Raw genomic sequence first — 19,319 nt, forward strand, 5'->3', positions numbered from 1 at the left:
TCTACGTAAATCTGAATTGAGAAACCAGCAATAAAGGGACGCTAATGAGCCGAAGGCAAAGTATTTCATATTCACAATTAAAAACTGTGAGCATTAGGAGCATGGAGGATCAACATCCATTCCTACACAATTCACCAAACACCACTGCACCAGGGACTGCTTGATTACAATCATGAACTGGAACTTTTGCCAAGCTTTTAATCCTAGAATCAAGGAACCAAAAATCTTCTCCCATAATGTGCTATTTCAGCTAAATTAAGCCACAGGCTGTGAACCACCTTGGATCCAAAGTTAATGATTATATGTCTGTCACAACATCCAATATTGAAAGAGTTTTTATGCATTTTCTAAGAAAGGGAAAACACTCTTTAAAGACAATTTTGCCCCCATGTTCTAACTAGCAAAAGCACGGAAGGATTGAAAACAAAATATTTCTAACATGAAATTGAAGACATGCTAAAAATGGGTGATGAAAACAAAGGTGGAAATAAAGTTAGTTTTGACGAATGAAGGGCTGGATGAAATTACAAGAATATGCACAAATGCGTGAAAACAATACGTTTTATAAACAGTCTTGTGAATAGACCATACAATACTTCAATGCTTTCAGTTTGTTAAATCAGTCAAGTTCCCTGCTGCCACAGTTTAAATATACTGCTGCTGCATAAACTAATTATCAGACAGATGTGAATTTCCAGCCCTCATCTATCCCTGTGCGAAGTAAGCATCATGTTTAGTAAATATCCCCATTTCTCCAAAGGCAATTTTACTGTTCACTGCCATTAATATTCAGTATATTAACAAATTGTCCATTCTGAATAAATTATTCTGTACTAAATCATGAAATCAATGACCCATTCACAGTCATATGTAGTTAGAAAAGCAGAGGCACAGGAACAGGGTCTTCGGCCCTGCAAGCATACTGTGCCATTCAATTTATGCATGCCTGGTCAGCATCTTAAATCCATCTATCATCTATCTTCCAATCCATTGAAACCATGATGAATTTTTTTAAAAAAACAATGTTTCAGCTGAACAAGGTCTGCTTGAAAAAATAAAGACACATGGCTGATCTCAATACTCCTCTGTGGAAATATCTATTTTAAAAAATAAATATTTCCAATGGTGTACGTGGGTTACAGATGCATTACAGACATACTAGGGCTAACGTTTGCCCTCCAGAAAAACGTAGATCCTCGCTTTTTGTAGTACACTAAAATTGAGTATTAAAGTTCTCTGTGCAAATAGTTTGGGCAAATAAGATACAAATTTGGCTGGTTTCAATTAATAAAAAGTGTACAAACATAACTTTCAAACCCAACAAGTAGAAATACAGCAAGTCTATTGTTATGTTGTGGTAAATGTTCCTGATCTGCTGAGTGGTTCCAGTATTTTGTTCCGATTTCAGATTTGAGCATCTGCAGATTTCTGACTTTCTTCCACAACAGCTGACTGTAACTTCAAAGTATGAATGTTAAGCAATTAACTAAATTTTGATCAGAAATATCACCAAATTAAATTTACTTTCTTCCAGCTGAAAAACCAATGGTCATTGACCTAACGCCATTTTCCGAGATGCTAACAGTACTATAATCAGAATTTTATTAGCTAACTTAAGTAGAACTGCATCCTAACCATCTGAAGATTACTTAGTGTAATAAAAACTCCATACGTGACCTAACTGTATGTGCTCCAGTACACCCAGCAGGTGGACTGGACTTTTTTTGTAAATGGCGCCAAAATATGGCAACGGGTGCAAGAAATTCACTGGGCTGTGTATACTTGACATCAAGGACCATTGAACAAATTAATATTTTACTTTTTCGTAGCTCAGTGTATTATTCATATCACATTTTAGTTTAGTTTTGAGATACAGCATGAAAACAGGCCCTCCGCACATCGGGTCCGCGCCGATCAACAATCAACTATACAGTAGTTCAATGTTATTCCAGTTTCATTTCCTACACACCAGGGGCAATTTAAAGAAGCCAATTAACCTACAAACCTGCATGTTTTTGGAATTTGGAGGAAACCGGAGTACGCAGAAAAAAACCGTGGAGACAGCCTGCAAAAAAAGACATTCTAAAATGAACTAAAGTACTAAAAAGTTTCTTCTGCAGAAAGGTTGGATTCCATTCTGATCAAAATTTGGTCAAATAAAGCAGCCAAAAATTGACAGTCATTTCCAGTTAGAACTGTGGAAACCAACCTTTATAGTCACACTTAAAGAAAAATATGAAGGATAATTTCTTAAAATAAGGAAACAAATGGAAAACCCCTCAAATCAAGCTTTTGGACTTGTCAATAAGCAGAGTTGGTACAATTAATAAGCCACGTGAGTTTTTTTTTGAGATTTGTTTTTACCCATTTATGTTTCGCAGCACAAAATGATTGAGAAGTTTCACCATGAACAAAATACCATGAGCTGCATCAGCATTCATACAAACTAGGATCAGATTACAATTTGACCTCGCGTATACCAGAATGTTTGATGGATGCAACTGAAATAATCACAAAATTCTCCATCATATGGATAATTTCTTGCAACTTAAATATTATAGAACCATTAGGCTTTCTTTAAGCCATTCATGAGGCATCCCCCATGGGGACCATCAATATGGAGTTGTGATTACTTTGCAATTATAATTGAGATGTAGTATTTTAAAAAATCGTGCTCCATTCATAAAAATGATCTGCAATTGTTTATACAGAGCAAATAATAGTTACGTAGGAATAAATGACAAATGCAATAAGTTAAAAGGTATGAAATTGAATTAAATGGAAAAAGCATAAAAATGTTGATATTACTTATATGCACATAACATGCAAAAGGAGATCCTACTGAAAAACATTAGTGACAAAGCTATAATCCGTGCAACACTGAAAATATTGCTAATGAAGAATTTCAAAAATACACTAGCGAAATTCTTCAAACCAGGTACAAACTGGGCAATTTGTAATTTTAAATACCAAAATAATCACTATCCATGGTCCAAATACAGATAACAAGGCAAGGACTTTAAGAGCACAAATCCCTTCTGATCACCTGTTTTCCCCTGTACTGTGTTGGACTATAGTTCCCACGTAGAGAAGTTTGTACAGTAGTGCTAAATTAAGCTGCCGATTATTTAGCTAGATTAAACCATGATTTAATACATATTTATCACTATGGGATACATGGTTTACACTACATATTTTGTTTAGATTTTGATGAGATGGAAAAAGTAATGAATTCGAAATCTTACATGTCTGGGTACCATGATCATGTCAGAGAAACTTTTCAAAGGCAAACAAACATCTTTTGTGAACTACAAGATTGAAATGCGGTACAAGTATCTGAATATAGAACTGGTTACAAAATTATATATTTTGCATTCTTATTTTATCTCACTTTTTTGAGGCTCCTTTCAAAGCGATGCATTTGGATACACTCAATTCCTAATACAATTAACATTAAGAAACGACTGTCATTACAAATGTAGAATTTGGAGTAGAAAAAAATAAATTAAAATAAATTCTGATCAATAATAAAATCTGCCAAATCAATGTCCAAATTAGAGCCTGGATATCCTTCTTATCCACTGCTGAAATTGCTCAATAATTTATATCTTAAATTACATTCTCCATTTAACTATATTTTAAGGCAAGTCTCGTGTTGGCTTCTCGACAGTCAAGTTAGCAAAATGCTAATAAAAAGTTAAATTGGTTATGGGATTAAGAATAGGAACAGTGAAATATATATGTTTGAAAACTGATGCTAGTCTCTCACCACTATGATGCAAAACAAATGATCGCATTTACAAGCACCAAAATAACATGCACTTGCTCTGACTAGGTGCTATTTTGCTACAAAATAGCATATAATATCAAACATTAAATCTAAAAATTGATTTCCAATTTTGAACAAAATCAGAATTCAAAATCAAATCACTATCAGATTTTAAATGATATTAAATCGTGTATTTGAACACAAGAATGGGCATATTCGTCAAGAGCTCTGCAAAACTAGCAGGGCTGATAAATGAAAAAAATGGTTTAACAATGTCGTGATGTTAATCCTGCATCATCAGAAAGCAAGATGCATGTGGCTTATGGCACTGCATCGACCATGAAAATATGACAACCAAAGCATTGAAAAAACGGGTCATGAGATATTGCATCAGGTTTCTCAGAATATAAAGTCCCAAAACAAAAAAAACTTAAATGTTCAGCATTTATACACCTGAATATATCGGTAATAATTGGATAACAGACGGTTTGGGCGTCTCACAAGTCAAGATCCACCCTGCGGTAAAAAAAATCTTGTTCCTCCTCACTCCACCCAAACTCATCAGTACTGCTCATGACCTGCAACCTTGCCCATCCATTCTATTACGCAGAGTTTTATTTCAATAAAGTAGAAATTAATGGATTTGATTTGATACGCCTCGTACAAGGGCGTCTGCCACACTAATAGAGTGAGGTGGGGGGGGAGAGAAAAAATACCAACCTGCATTTTTCGTACATAGAAAGGAATTGGGTCAAACTCTGAGCGGAAAAAATAATGAACATATTTTTAAAAATGGATGTCCGTTTCTTGAAAGGCCACGTCGGCGACTTTGTGATGGTTTCCAAGAGGCTGCGTGTGAAAAGTAGCCAAAGGTCGAAGAATAAAAAGGCATCAGTAACGACAGAGCCGGATCATTTGAAGGTTTTACCAACGGCCGGACGCCATTTTATTACCAAACAGCAAGGCGGCAGCAGCCACATAATCTGAGAGGAAGCCCTCCCCGCCTCCCACCCACCCATCGCCGGCTTTTTCTCTCCCCACCCGACGCTGCGTTTGTTTAAACCGGCCTCCCGGCCATTACAAACCCGCATCAACTCACCCTGAAGAGAATCGGCTTCGAGGCGGAGGGCTTACAGAGACCATTCAGACGAGAATCCAGAGGTTTTTCACGGCTGTCAAATACAGTTGCAGCCTCCCCCCCCCACCTTCGCTCAAACTGTTTTTCTCTCTCCCTCCCTCTACGCTGGCGTGCGGAGTTTACGCAGAGCGGGCTGCGCACATTAATCGGACCGTTTTTTTCATCTCTCCGGGTTGCGTCCTCCTCCCTCCCGCCCCCTCTGCCAAGTGACAGCAGCGCCGCTCCACGCATGCGCACCGCTACCCCTCCTCGAACCGGCGCCCAGAATCAGCCGACACCACCCTTCTCCGCGCCTGCGCACTACCACCCTTCCCAGAATCAGCCGACATCCTCCCCACCCCGCGTTCTCCTCTCTGCGCATGCGCACAACAACCCCTCCTCGAACGGGCGCCTAGTGTCAGCCGACACCTCTCCACCCCTTCCACTCTGCGCCTGCGCACTACCACCCCTCCTCGAACGGACGCCCAGAATCGGTCGACAACCCGCCCTCTCTGCGCCTGCGCACTACCATCTCTCCTCAAACGAGCGCCCAGACGCCGACGACTCCCCCCTCCGTCGTCTCTCGCTGCCCAGCACCTGCGCAGAGACGAGAAGCCGAGGACATGCCAAAGCGCGCTGGCCCCGCGGCAGTTGGAGCGCATGCGCCTTCGGCTGACGCCCGCGTGAACCCGCCTTAGGCGGCGGGGTCGCGCACGCTTGCGCAGTAGCGCTATGAGGACGTTGAACTTTAGAAATCACATTTTAAGAGCCAATTTGAGAGGTGTGAGCACGGTTACCATTAGAATCGTATTTATTGCCTTTATATCTGAATATGTCTTCGTGAAATACTAATTGCCTAATTAAGATTATTATTGAGGGTTTAAATGTTATTTAACACCTTCTCTGGAGTGATGTGAATCAGGACGGGTCCTCGTTGTCGGCCCGAAACGTCGCCTATTTCCTTCGCTCCATAGATGCTGCTGCACCCGCTGAGTTTCCCCAGCAATTTTGTGACCCTCGTTGTCTACCATGTTGAAACCAGTTCTCAGAATCCTCATCAGACTTATCCCTTGACCATGACCGCACAGATGGACACCAGACCATCATCACCCAGACTGATCGATCTCATCAACTCTGGCTATCTCCCCTCCACAGCCCAGTAGTGCCCACATCTATCTCTTGGAATCTGAGGGGTAACTTTTTCACACAAAGGGTAGTGGGTAGTTGAGGCTGGGACTATCCCAAAGTTTAAGAAACAGACAGGTACATGGATAGGATTTGGAGGGATATGGACCAAACGCAGGCAGGTGGGACGAGTATAGCTGACATATTGGGACATGTTGGCTGGTGTGGGCAAGTTGGGCCGAAGGGCCTGTTTCCACACTATTACTCTATGACTATTTCTGTGCTATTGAGTGATTACTTCTCATCGGCATACATCAGGTAGAAAGATGTGGAATGTGTAGGAAGGAACTGCAGATTCTGGTTTACACAGATAGACACTTAATGCTGGGACAGGCAGCATCTCTGGAGCGAAGGAATGGGTGATGTTTTGGGCCGAGACCCTTCTTCAGACTCTGGATAGTTAAAGGAGGGATACTCTGATTTTGTCAGGATCAGGGAGGGGGAAATATTTGGAAATATTGATGCATATTAGGGTAGATAAATCTCCAGGGTTTGATGGGATCTATCCCAGGATGCTATTGAAATCAAGGTAAGAGATTGATGAGGGTCTGACAAAGACTTCTGCATCTTTGTTAGCCATATTTGATACTTGATATTGGATACGACATGCCCAGATAGAAGATGAGGTCTTGTTCGGTGAGCTTGCTGAGTCCTCGTTGTAACATCTTAGCTGCATCATTGTCATTTTTGTCTTGCCCTATTGGAGATATTTCTGATTTTGCTCTGATGAAAGGCCTTCGAGCAGAAATGTTCATTCATGTTTCATCTTGCACAGATACTCCTTCAACTCTCTACCACTTTATTCATCCCCATTCCGATAAATAATACTGTACTTTTTCTTAATTTATTTCTGTGCCTCCATACCACCTTCACTGCAACTACTGAGCAGTCTTGAACTACTATCTACCTCATTGGTGATCCTCGGACTATCTTTGATCGCACACTACTGGCTTTATCTTGAACTAAACGTTATTCCCTTATCATGTATCTGTGCACTGTGTATGGCTTGATTTTAATCATGTATTGTCTTTCCACTGACTAGTTAGCACGCAAGAAAAGCTTTTCACTGTACCTCGGAAAGTGACAATACACGTGATAATAAACTAAATTTAAAATTGAATTATGCAATAAGACACTGGGATCTCTGTTTCTCAAAACTCTGCAACTTCTCAAAATAATACTTTTTTTCTTTCCTGTCAAGTTGATTATTTTCCTAATTTCCCACATTATACTTCATATACCAGATCTCTCCCTACTTACATAACTTACATATGACAAAGTCCCGTTTGTGTCTTAATTTACAATTAGCCAGTCAATCTTGTATCCATGCCAATTTGTGGTATGGTGAGATTCTGCATTTTTATGTGATTAGATTAGATTAGACTTTATTAAAATGAGATTTGATTTCCCACAACAATCTTTTAAGTCTGTTACCTCCTAGAATTCCTTCGGTATAGTTTATTGGCATTATGGCAATCTTTTCTCCAATGTAGCTTAGGTTGCTCAAATTATATTGAGAATCAAAAACTGGAGATGCTGGAGAAACTGAAATAAAAGCAGAAATTGTTAGAAGCACTTAGCATGTCAGGCAGCATGCAATCAAGTAGAAATAGGAGCTCACTTGAAGGTGGATGACACCTCATCACTGAAAATTTAAAAAAAAAAAAGTAACACAGGCAAGGGTTTTCCAATAATAGCACAACTGTATAAAGTTAATTTGATCAACATCAGTCGTGTTTTGCTGAGTAAATTATGAATCCATAATCATCAATTGTTCTTAGAAATATGGTTTAGAGTATTATTTCACTGATTGAAACAATGCAATATAAGAGTAAAAGAAGCATGTGAACCAGTTCAGAGGAAATTATGAGTGGTTTCAGCAAAATATATGAGAGCAAGCTTGCAGATGATACAAAAATGGGTGGTTGTGCAGATAGTGAAGATGGTTGTGAAAAAACACAGCAAGATCTTGATCAATTGGCCAAGTGGGCTGAGGAATGGTTAATGGAATTTAACGCAGAAAAATGTGAGGTGTTGCATTTTGGGAAGTCTAACATGGGCAAGACCTACACAGTGAATGGTAGGGCACTGGGGAGTGTTGTAGAGCAAAGGGGTCTAGGAGTGCAGGTGCATAGCTCACTGGAGGTACAGTCGCAGGTAGATCTGGTGGTCAAAAAGGCTTTTGGCACTTTGGCCTTCATCAGCCAGAGTATTGAGTTTAGAAGTTGGGAGGTCATGTTGCAGTTGTATAAGATGTTGGTGAAGCTATATTTAGAGTATTGTGTTCACTTCTGGGCACTGTGTTATAGGAAATATGTTGTCAAGCTGGAAAGGGTACAGAGAAGATTTACAAAGATGAGAGGGTCTGAACTATAGGCAGACGTTGTGTAGGCTGTGACTCTGTTCCTTGGAGCACAGGAGGGTAAGGGGTGATCTTATAGAGGTGTATAAGATCATGAGAGGAATATATCAGGTAGATGCACAGAGTCTCTTGCCCAGAGTAGATGAATGGAGAACCAGAGGACATAGGTTTAAGGTGAAGGGGTAAAGATTTAATATGAATCTGAGGGGTAACTATGGGTGGTGGATGTATGGAACAAGCTGCCAGAGGAGGTAGTTGAGGCAGGGACTATCCCAACATTTAAGAAACAGTTAGACAGGTACATGGATAGGATAGGTTTGGAGGGATATGGACCAAATGCTGGCAGGTGGGACTAGTGTAGCTGGGACATGTTGGCCAGTGTGGTCTGGTTCCACACTGTATCACCCCATGACTATATGACTAACTTTGGTCATGGAACTTGGGGAATGCTGACTAACCCAGTGATTTTTTTGAAAAGTTTCCATTGACAAAAAATCTATATTTTACCTTTTATGTATATTTCTTTCTGGCCTGAGCACTAGAATATATTAATGGGACAATACTGTCAGTCTGATAGGATTTATTTTGTTTTAACTGGTCAACTAATTTGCAAAATAATTGGTATGTTTCTGTCCTCAATTGATGTAAACGGATTTTGTAAACCACATTTATGAATATTTGGCAAATGTTATAGGTCTAGAAATAGGGAATGGTTGGCTCAGGTGTGGTTTCTGAAGTCTGTTTTAATACATTTGTACTGCCTCTTATCCAACGGTTCAGAATAAAGAAGAATGCTTAGTCATTATCAAAGGCAATAAGGTTTCTTGAGCCAACTCACATGTATGGGTGTGTATTTGTTCACTGACAGATGTCTGTGTGCATGTCCGCATATGTGCACATGTTAATGTAAATGCTTCAGAGTTTCAAATTGTCTTGGCCTCTACAGCCACTGGACTAATCCCACTGGATTTGTCAAGCACAAGAGGTTCATCCTGTTAAAAGGCATCTTACGCTCCCAAATATGAAATGCGGGACCTAGAAAGTCAGGTCTACCATGGATAACAGCAGCAGCAGCAGACCTCTGTTCTCAATGGCCTGGGAACTCAAATATTTTGACTTTGGCATTACTGTCTTGAGTTAAGTTTGTTAGGCATGAGAAAGCCAGTTGGAAGAAAACACATTCTGGGAGAATTATTGGAAAGGAAGTGCTATCTTTATGTAGACTCATGGAACGGCAGATACTGGCTTACAGAAAAAGACACAAAGCGCTGGAGTAACACAACGGGTCAGACAGCATCTCTGGAAAATATGGATGTAAAGTTTCAGGTCGGGACCTTTCTTCAATTAGATTGATCGTAGTGGGGGGTGGGAGACGTGAAACGTTGCATATCCATGTTCTCCAGAAATGTTGCCAGACCCGCTGAGTTACTCCAGCACTTTGTGTCTTGCTATCTTTATGTGTTGGGGTTCATGATTAAGAGTGAGACAAGGGAGGATATCTATTCAAACTTTAAAAGAACCCTGGTCTTTTTAACAAATTTTTTTTTTAAATGATCCTTTTGAGCAACTTCAATGCCAGGGTCTGGAAGAAAACAAACCTCTGGAATGACATGGTTTATTGGCAAGGATTAAAGAAAGCTAAAATAGACACAAAAGCTCAGTAACACAGCAGGTTAGACAGCATGTCTTAAGAAAAGGAATAGGTGACGTTTTTGGTTGAGACCCTTCTGAAGAACCCTCCAGATATGCTGTCTGACCCGCTGAGTTACTCCAGATTTTTGTGTCTATCTTTGGTGTAAACCAGCATCTGCAGTTCCTTCCTACACATTAGGGAATGCTAATTCCAGTTGAATCTCCCTCTGGATGAAATGCTTGGAACGCAACCTTGTCATAACCAACACTATATTGGGCAAATAGTAGAACTTTGGCGCAGCGGTAGAGTTGCTACATTGCAGCGCCAGAGACATGGGTTCGATCCTGACTATGGTGCTGTCTGTATGGAATTTGAACATTCTCCCTGTGACCGTGTAGGTTTTCTCTGGGTGTTTCCAGATCCTACCAATCTCCAAAGACGTACAGGTTTGTAGGTTAATTGGATTCTGTGAATTTTAAATTTCCCGTGTGTTTAAAATCGTGCTTGTATATGGGGTGGTCGCGGACTCGATGGGCCGAAGGGTTTGTTTCCAGACTATCTCTAAACTTGTGACAACAGTCTGGTCTAGGGATGTATTAGATTATGCCATTGTCTATACAAGAGACCACAAGAATATCGACATGCTCTGCAATGTGATAGGTACAGATAACTGTGGCACTGATCTTTGCTCACTTTGTTGTGCCCAAAAATAGTGGTGGCATCAGAAATAATGCTGTGGGAAAATTAATGTCAAAGGTAGGGGATTACCACCTACTACCCACTTTCAGCTGAAGAATTAGTTTGCTTCTCCTTTTTAAGTCACATTTCTCTGGAGTAGCTCTGGAAATGGCATTGTGGATGGAGGACATCTTAGGGGACTGCATGAAGGTGTTCTGCAGACATCTAATCTGTTTTTGGTTTCTCCAATGTAGGAACCACATGATATATACCAATTGCAATACAATAAATTGAAAGAACTGCAAATATTTTACTGTTTTACACGCAACGTCTGTTTGGTCTAGGCCAAACTCTATTTATTTCAGATTTCGAAAATCCGTTTTCTTTTTGCTTTGAATAAATAATTTATAGATTTTTATGGATTTTTTGTTAATCATGGTTTGGATGAAGTGTAAGTGACGGATTAAACGCCGAATAGAAAAACATGTCACACTTATCTCACATGTTACACAGACAAGGAAAGTGAGGGAAAGAAAATATCTGATGAATAGCCACATCTTTATTTGGTAAAGTATTATTTATGCCTTATGGCTACGTGTAGAATTATTTTTCGGCACAGTCATTTTCGTAACTGTCCTTCCTATATAGTTATAACAGGGTAAAGTGATTCCAGAACAAGCCATTCTCTGGGGGGAAAGGGGAACAAAAACATAACTTCATCTCTATTCATAAGAAAAGCTTAAAATCAAGGAGAAACATCCGTGGGGATTTTATGGTAGGACGATTTACAAAAGCAAACTGTTGGGAGCATTTTAAGCGGGGCAGATAGCATATGTGGCGGGAAAGAAACGACAGACCCGAGTCTGTCCATTTCCCTCCACATCTGTTGTCTGACCCTGACCCGCTGAGATCATCCAGCAGACACAAAATGTAACTCAGTGGGTCAGGCAGCATCTCTGGAGAGAAGGAATGGATGACCTTTCGGGTCGAGACCCTTCTTCATCCAACAGTTGTTTGTTACTCAATATTCCAGCATCTGCATTTTCGTGTCCCTGGCGTTTGCTTACGGTTAACTTGCGCACTGTGCCTGGACGAATACATCCGATATTGTTATGTAATATTCAATTCAAGCATGTAACCGATGCCGTTGCAAGATTCAGTTCTGACGCACGGAGGTGAAGGAGGTGTTTCCGGGTCGCACTGAAGGATGGTTTTGTGCAAAGATCCGCTATAAGATCTTTGGTTTTGTGCGCAGCTGCCGAGGCCTGTAGTTTTTCAATGCTCTGAAACACGAGAGACTTGTAATTGTTTAGCAATTCTAAAGCTGTGGAGTGGGTAAGAAGAAGGATTGTAGTCGAATATTAGATTTACTGTGTTAATAAGATCTTCAATGAATCAATATTGATTATACTCACATGAACCTGGAAAGGAATCGAATTGAATTTCTGAAATGATAATATGAGTTATGCCAAAACATGTGAACATTACAAGGATTCTAATTATTCCTGTTACACTGTAATTTTATTGTCATTCTGTAATTTTGATCTTAAATAAATACATTATATTCCCTTATATGCATTGTTTCAGATACATGGTGCTTTGTAATAAGCAAAGCATTGGGTTTATGGTGAATTTCTGATTGAGTCAAAAGATAATCTGCATTTTTCACCAATATAACAGTTGTTGAAAATAGCAAACAAAATGTGACTGCTGAGATCTTATAATTGAAAGTGACTTTCTGGGATATTAAATCTGCTTATCGTATTTATGTGAAGTTTATGATCTCACTTGAGCAACTAGAAACTTATTATTACATGATCTGGCATTTGTGTATCTACTGAAAGCCTGGCCCAAAGATACTAGAGGAGCAATCTTTGGCCTGGCCTATCACTGAGTAAGTGTATTTTTTTCTCCCTGTTTTAACTTCCTACCTCTGTAACTATATTTCCCTTCTCTTGCCTTTCCTTTCCTTAATTGTAGATTGAGAACCGACGTGCGGGTAACTGGATGCTAGTGAAAGAATGGAGTTGAAAAGTGTGATTCCTTACATGTAATCTGATTATCAGATCACAGTAGAATATTTTTTGAAGTTTGTTGCTGTTTGTTACAAAAACTTTTTTCTCTCTAAAAGCCCACAATATTTAGCAAACAGAAAATATATTGTATCCACCATTATTTTGTTGCACACATTGGGTGCTTGTATGACAATTACGATGAACTGTAAGAAACAACTGCTATGCCTGTCCTTGAAATGACACATTTAGAATTATTTAGTTGAAATTTCAATAGCTGAGTTATTTGATTTTTTTACCATTAATACTGTAGTCAAACAAGTAAAGGGGCTGAACCTTGAGTTCCATCTACTTTCATTTTGTATTGCATGCAAACATTTTGGCTTACAACTGGCATATTTAAAATCCATGTCTTCTGTGCTTTCATCCTTGCCCTTTAATATAAGTGGTAAAGTGGAGAGGCCCAGGACCGATCCCTGTGGCACACCACACATTACATCTTGCCAAGCAGAAAAAGATGCATTTTGCCAACTCTCTGCTACCTATTAACCATCCAACTTTGTCTATGCCAATATGTTCTTTCCAACACCGTGAGCTTTCAGTTTAATAATCTTTGATTCACCAACTTATCAAATGCCATTCGAAAATATAAGTATAATACATTTACCAGTTCTCCTTTATCCATAACATATTATTTCTTCAAAGAGCTGCAAAAAATCAGCCAAATTTATTTTCCCTTTCACACAATCTGATTGACTTTTACCATTTACCTTGAGATTTCCTAAGTACCCGACTCCTGTTTTTAGTAATTGCTTATGGTATATTTTCCTTATGGTATATTTTAAACTAACTTTCTTCCCTTTTTGCTATTTACAAATCTAATAGAACTTTCCCCAAAGCTAGGAAACGTGGGAGAATTAGAACCACCCACCAACTATCTCTCTAGTCACATCTTTAAAGATTTTCGGAGGAAGTCCATCAGCACCTGGAGATTTGCCTGCTTGCAACTACAAAGATTGGTTTAGTACCACTTATCTGGCTGATTATAGTTTTCCTCAGTCCTCTCCCTTTCAATTCCCAGCCGACAGTTTTTTCTGGAATTTATATGTATACTCTGTTGTGATTCAAAATATTTAATAAATGTGCCATCTTTTTGTTTTCAATTATTAATTGATAAGACCACTTTCTGTAGAACCAGACTGCTTAGTTTGTTAACTCTTTTCTATTTTAAATAGCCATAAAAACTCTCAATACCTATTTGATACTTCTGGCTAGCTTTCTCCCATCCCCCAATTTGTTCTTCTTTATTATTTGGTCATTGATTGCCATTTCTATTTTCTGATCTGGCATCCATCTATGCAATTCCATGCCAGTTAAACATAGATGTTCTGGGATCCTCTTAGAATTTCTTTTTCTCATTACGATTCCCTTAAATATCTGCCACTGACTGATCCCTTATTCTAATTTGCCAGTTCACTTTAGTTTTCTCTGCTTACATCACCCAAATTGGTATTAGTTGATTATTGTCACATGTATGGAGATACATTGAACAGCTTTGTTACTTTACTCTCACGAGTAAAAGGAGACCTCTCACGACCTCTCACCCGCGACATGTCGCCAGGGGGTCGCCTGTATGGTCGTGAGAGGTCTCCTATGGTCATGAGAGGTCTCCAAAGAGTCGTAGCATCTTTCTGGTCACCGCTGAATTTTCAACATGTTGAAAAAGTTTGGTGACTTATGACAGGTGCCGGCAGTCGCCGAAAAATTCGCGTAAGTGGGACAGGCCCTTAATTCTATCTCTGTGATTTTCTAGCTACCTTTGCCCATCGGATTTATTCCAGTCTACATAGCAATAAAACCCCTTACGATTATTGCCATGCTTTTCTGTCAAGTAATTTTGTCAAATTGGAGTTTGGCATGGTGATAGAGATGACATTATATAAATGCAGGTCTTTTGTGCATGGAATTGAATGTGTTCAGTTTAAACAATTCTTTGATGAATATTTGGAGGAATTGAAGTTACTGATTTAATTTTTTTAAATGTTTTTTAAAGAGATTTTTTTCAATTTATGGTGCTTTGTGGGCAGCACTTAGCTTGGAATTTATCTCAAATTGGTGGTTCAGAATTGAAGGATGATTCAATGCAGATGATAGTCTTGTTGCATCTATGGCCTTTTATTTAAGATGACTACAAGAAAATGTGGAGAATTGTTTCAGTATGCAGTGTTCAGTATTCAGTATGCAGTGTTCTAATTATGGGTTAATATGCTTTCTCATGTATTTTTACAAATAATTGTTCTAAGTATCATGTTAATAAGTGATAGGAGCAGAATTAAGCCATTCAGCCCATCATGTCTACTATGCCATTCAATGATGGCTGTTCTATCTTTCTCTCTCAGCCCCATTCTCCTGTCAATCTGTGCCTTAAAAATATCATTTGGCTTGGTCTCCACAGCCGTCTGTGGCAATTAATTCCACAGATTCACCACCCTCTGACTAAAGAAATTCCTCCATATCTCCTTCCGAAAGGTACGTTCTTAAATTCTCAGGCTATGGCCTCTGGTCCTAGACTCTTCCACTAGTGGAAACACCCCCTCCACATCCACTCTATTCACGTCAGGGTATCAGTAAGGCGTCCAGAAATCCATTATTTTATACTGTAACCTCCCACCACATGGTCTGATTTTCTACAGCACCAGAAAGCTTTGGTGCATGTTTTGTGTTGTATTCCGAAAAGCAGGTAGGTTGATATGAAAGAAGATTGTGGATAAGGCACAAGTAAGTAGGAAATAGCATATATATTTTGTATTGGAAGGAACTGCAGATGCTGTTTTAAACCGAAGAGAGACACAAAAAACTGTAGTAACTCAGCGGGTCCGCCCACATCTCTGGAGAACGGGAATAGGTGATGTTTTGGGTTGAGATAATTCTGAGTGAAAGTGTAATGTTATTGAAAGCAGTAATTTTTTGAATTGCATGCCTGATTGTTCCTCAACTATTCACCCATAGCTTGGAGCTCTGTCTTTACTTGCACCGTCAGCTCCAAGGGTACCAGTACTCGTTTTGTCAGCTACCAGAGCATGACGGTTATGACTTGAGATATCTTTGATAGTTTCTCCAATTAAAGTAATTATTTTGCAGTTGCAAAAAAAGAGGTAAAGGAAAATAATTTTCCGCTGTTTCTTTTTTAATGTTAATTGTAGTACTCCCTTGAGGTCCAATAACTCTTTCCCATGCACCCACTTGCCTGTTTTACTTATGGGTTCACCTACTTATGTTGTGAGGTAATTGTAAGTAATAGAGAAACAAAAATGGATATAGATGATTGCAAGAAAAGTTGCATGAATTTCTCCCAACAGTATACTGATGAATGTAGGAAATAAAATTTAAATGTGATCTTTATTTGTTGCTTTTTTATCATTTAGCCTAGCAATTCAAAACAATGGCTGTTATAAGATGATTGTCCATTTATAAGTTTACAAGATCCTTGGTCAGTGGCAGAAATAAGATAGAATTCCACAAAGCAAACTCAATGAAAGTTTGTGTAATAGGAGAAATTAATTTCACGTTGATTTACAGTGCCCTCCATAATGTTTGGGACAAGGACTCATCATTTATTTAGTTGCCTCAGTACTCCACAATTTGAGATTTGTAGTAGAAAAAATCACGTGATTAAGTCAGATTTTAATAAAAGCCATTTTTATACTTTTTGGTTTCACCATGTAGAAATTACAGCAGTGTTTATACACAGTCCCCCCATTTCAGGGCACCATAATGTTTGGGACACATGGCTTCACAGGTTTTTGAAATTGCTCAGCTGTGTTTATTTGCCTCCGTAATGCAGGTATAAGAGAGCTCTCAGCACCTAGTCTTTCCATCACCGTTGGAAACTTTTATTGCTGTTTATCAACATGAGGACCAAAGTTGTGCCAATGAAAGTCAAAAAGCCATTATGAGTGAGAAACAAGAATAAAACTGTTAGAGACATCAGCCAAACCATAGATTTAACCAAAATCAACTGTTTGGAACATCATTAAGAAGAAAGAGAGCACTGGAGAGCAAAGGGACTGGCAGGCCAAGGAAGACCTCCACAGCTGATGACTTTATAATAAAGAAAAATCCCCAAACAACTGTCCGACAGATCAGAAACACTCTTCAGGAGTCGGGTGTGGATTTGTCAATGACCACTATCCGCAGAAGACTTCATGAACAGAAATACAGAGGCTACACTGCAAGATGCAAACCATTGGTTAGCTGCAAAAATAGGATGGCCAGGTTACAGTTTGCCAAGAAGTACTTAAAAGAACAACAACAGTTCTGGAAAAAGGTCTTGTGGACAGATGAGATGCAGATTAACATATCAGAGTGATGGCAAGAGCAAAGTATGGAGGAGAGAGGGAACAGCCTAAGATCCAAAGCATACCACCTCATCTGTGAAACACTGGATGGGGTGTTATGGCCTGGGCATGTAAGGCTGCTGAAGGTACTGGCTCACTTATCTTCATTGATGATACAACTGCTAATGGTAGTAGCATAATGAATTCTGAAGTGTATAGACACATCCTATCTGCTCAAGTTCAAACAAATGCCTCAAAACACAATGGCCGGCGGTTCATTCTACAGCAAGACAATGATCCCAAACATGCTACTAAAGCAACAAAGGAGTTTTTTAAAGCTAAAAAAAGGTAAATTATTGAGGGACCCTGTCAATCACCCGATCTGAACCCAATTGAGCATGCCTGGAGAGAAAACTGAAGGGGAATAGTCCCCAAAACAAGCATAAGCTAAAGATGGCTGCAATACAGACCTGGCAGAGCATCACCAGAGAAGACCCCCAGCAACTGATGATGTCCATGAATCGCAGACTTCAAGCAGTCATTGCATGCAAAGGATATAGGCACCAAAATACTAAACATGCCTACTTTCATTTACATGACATTGCTGTCCCAAACATTATGGTGCCCTGAAATGGAGGGACTATGTATAAACACAGCTGTAATTTCTACATGGTGAAACCAAAATGTATAAAAATGACCTTTATTTAAATTCTGACAATGTGCACTTTAACCACATGTGATTTCTTTCTATTACAAATCTCAAATTGTGGTGTACAGATGCAAATAAATAAATGATGGATCTTTGTCCAAAACATCATGGAGGGCACTGTACGTTGTACATCCATACTTGCTGTTTAGATTTAAAATGATTCCAATTTTCTTCCTCTATTTTAGGATGGCTCTTAATAAATCTATGCATCCACGGAACCGATATAAAGACAAACCTCCAGATTTTTCATATCTGGCATCAAAGTACAAAGAATTCCAACAGCATGTGCACACAAACTTGACTGGGAAAGTGAGGTATGCTAATGAATAAGGGAACCAACTGGTACTAGTTGTTTCACTGATGCCAACTTACACTTGTTTCATTGTCCGCTTAAAACTGTCTGGAACCTGCTCGGAAATCTTAAGCGTCCCATAATTTTTGTTTTAAGTCTTCTGGCGGAGCTATTTATTTCTATGTGCGGCTCATCATTTGTTCAATAGCATTATTGAATTGGAGTGACCATGCCGTGCTGCTTAGGTATTGTGATGGTGGCCAATTATTTTGTTATTTTAGATACTTTTACTGACTCTTAACATTGCACATTGTTGTTTGGCAATTTTATGTGTAGTTGTTTATTCTAGCTAATCTTCCCTCATCTGTGAACAAGAACAATAATGAACTGGGGTGCCATCCAAATCACTTTCCATTCTTGTGCCGTATCTGTGGTATTTTGGGATTGTAGTGCAACATAGGAATGTGAGGGAAGGCGTAGAAACAAGGAACTGCAGATGCTGAAAATAGAACAAAAAGCTGAAGTAACTCGGCGGGTCAGGCAGCATCCCTGGAGAATATGGATGTGATGTTTTGGGTAGGGACCTTTCTTCAGACTGATTGCAGGGGTGGGAGGAAAGCAAGCTGGAAGAGTGGAGAAGTAGGACAAAGCGTGGCAGGTCATGAAGGAAGGACTTGGCTGATTCGCCTCTTCAACCTGAGTTGTTGCTTTCTATATGAACATTGGGAATTCTCCCAATTTTGTTAGCCCTTGCTGTCTCCTCCCCTTCCTCAGCCCTCGGGCTGTCTCCTCCCATCCCCCAGCCCTCGGGCTCCTCCTCCTCCTTTTTCCTTCCTTCTCCCCGCCATCAGTCTAAAGAAGGGTTTCGGCCCGAAACGTTACCTATTTCCTTCGCTCTATAGATGCTGCTGCACCCGCTGAGTTTCTCCAGCATTTTTGTGTACCTTTGTTGCTTTCTACTATGCCTCATTTAACATTTGTTCATTTTATGCTGGCAATGTACAATAATTTATTTTCATATTTTCCTTCATGTAGTTTAAATCTAATTTCAACAATTATGTATTTTATTTGAAGAAGGGTCTCGACCCGAAACGTTGCCTAATTCCTTTGCTCCATAGATGCTGCCTCACCCGCTGAGTTTCTTCAGCATTTTCGTCTACCTTTGATTTTCCAGCATCTGCAGTTCCTTCTTAAACATTTTTTTTATTTTAGTGATTTTAATAAA

At 39.4% G+C, this 19,319-nt stretch overlaps 2 protein-coding genes across 4 annotated transcripts in view; one reads left to right on the top strand and one right to left on the bottom strand.

Annotated features, from left to right (window-relative positions):
* The window catches only part of pafah1b1 (platelet activating factor acetylhydrolase 1b regulatory subunit 1), a 123,420-nt gene extending 118,269 nt beyond the window's left edge, over positions 1–5,151 (bottom strand). Inside the window, exon 1 of the mRNA XM_033045654.1 lies at positions 4,869–5,151. The gene's annotated coding sequence lies outside the window, so the exon portion shown is untranslated. The remainder of the gene's footprint in view (positions 1–4,868) is intronic.
* A 421-nt stretch (positions 5,152–5,572) lies between these two features.
* The window catches only part of mettl16 (methyltransferase like 16), a 121,445-nt gene continuing 107,698 nt past the window's right edge, over positions 5,573–19,319 (top strand). Inside the window, exons 1-3 of one of the 3 annotated variants that reach the window (XM_033045653.1) lie at positions 11,936–11,954; positions 11,987–12,079; positions 17,988–18,116. In XM_033045653.1, the coding sequence (XP_032901544.1) occupies positions 17,989–18,116 (128 nt within the window). In that variant the 5' untranslated portion in view covers positions 11,936–11,954; positions 11,987–12,079; position 17,988. Of the gene's footprint in view, positions 5,668–11,935; positions 11,955–11,986; positions 12,080–17,987; positions 18,117–19,319 lie in introns of those variants that run through there. The other 2 variants (XM_033045650.1, XM_033045652.1) reach the window with 2 other exon arrangements.

This window comes from Amblyraja radiata, chromosome 28, assembly GCF_010909765.2.
Source record: "Amblyraja radiata isolate CabotCenter1 chromosome 28, sAmbRad1.1.pri, whole genome shotgun sequence".
Classification (NCBI taxonomy): Eukaryota; Metazoa; Chordata; class Chondrichthyes; order Rajiformes; family Rajidae; genus Amblyraja; species Amblyraja radiata.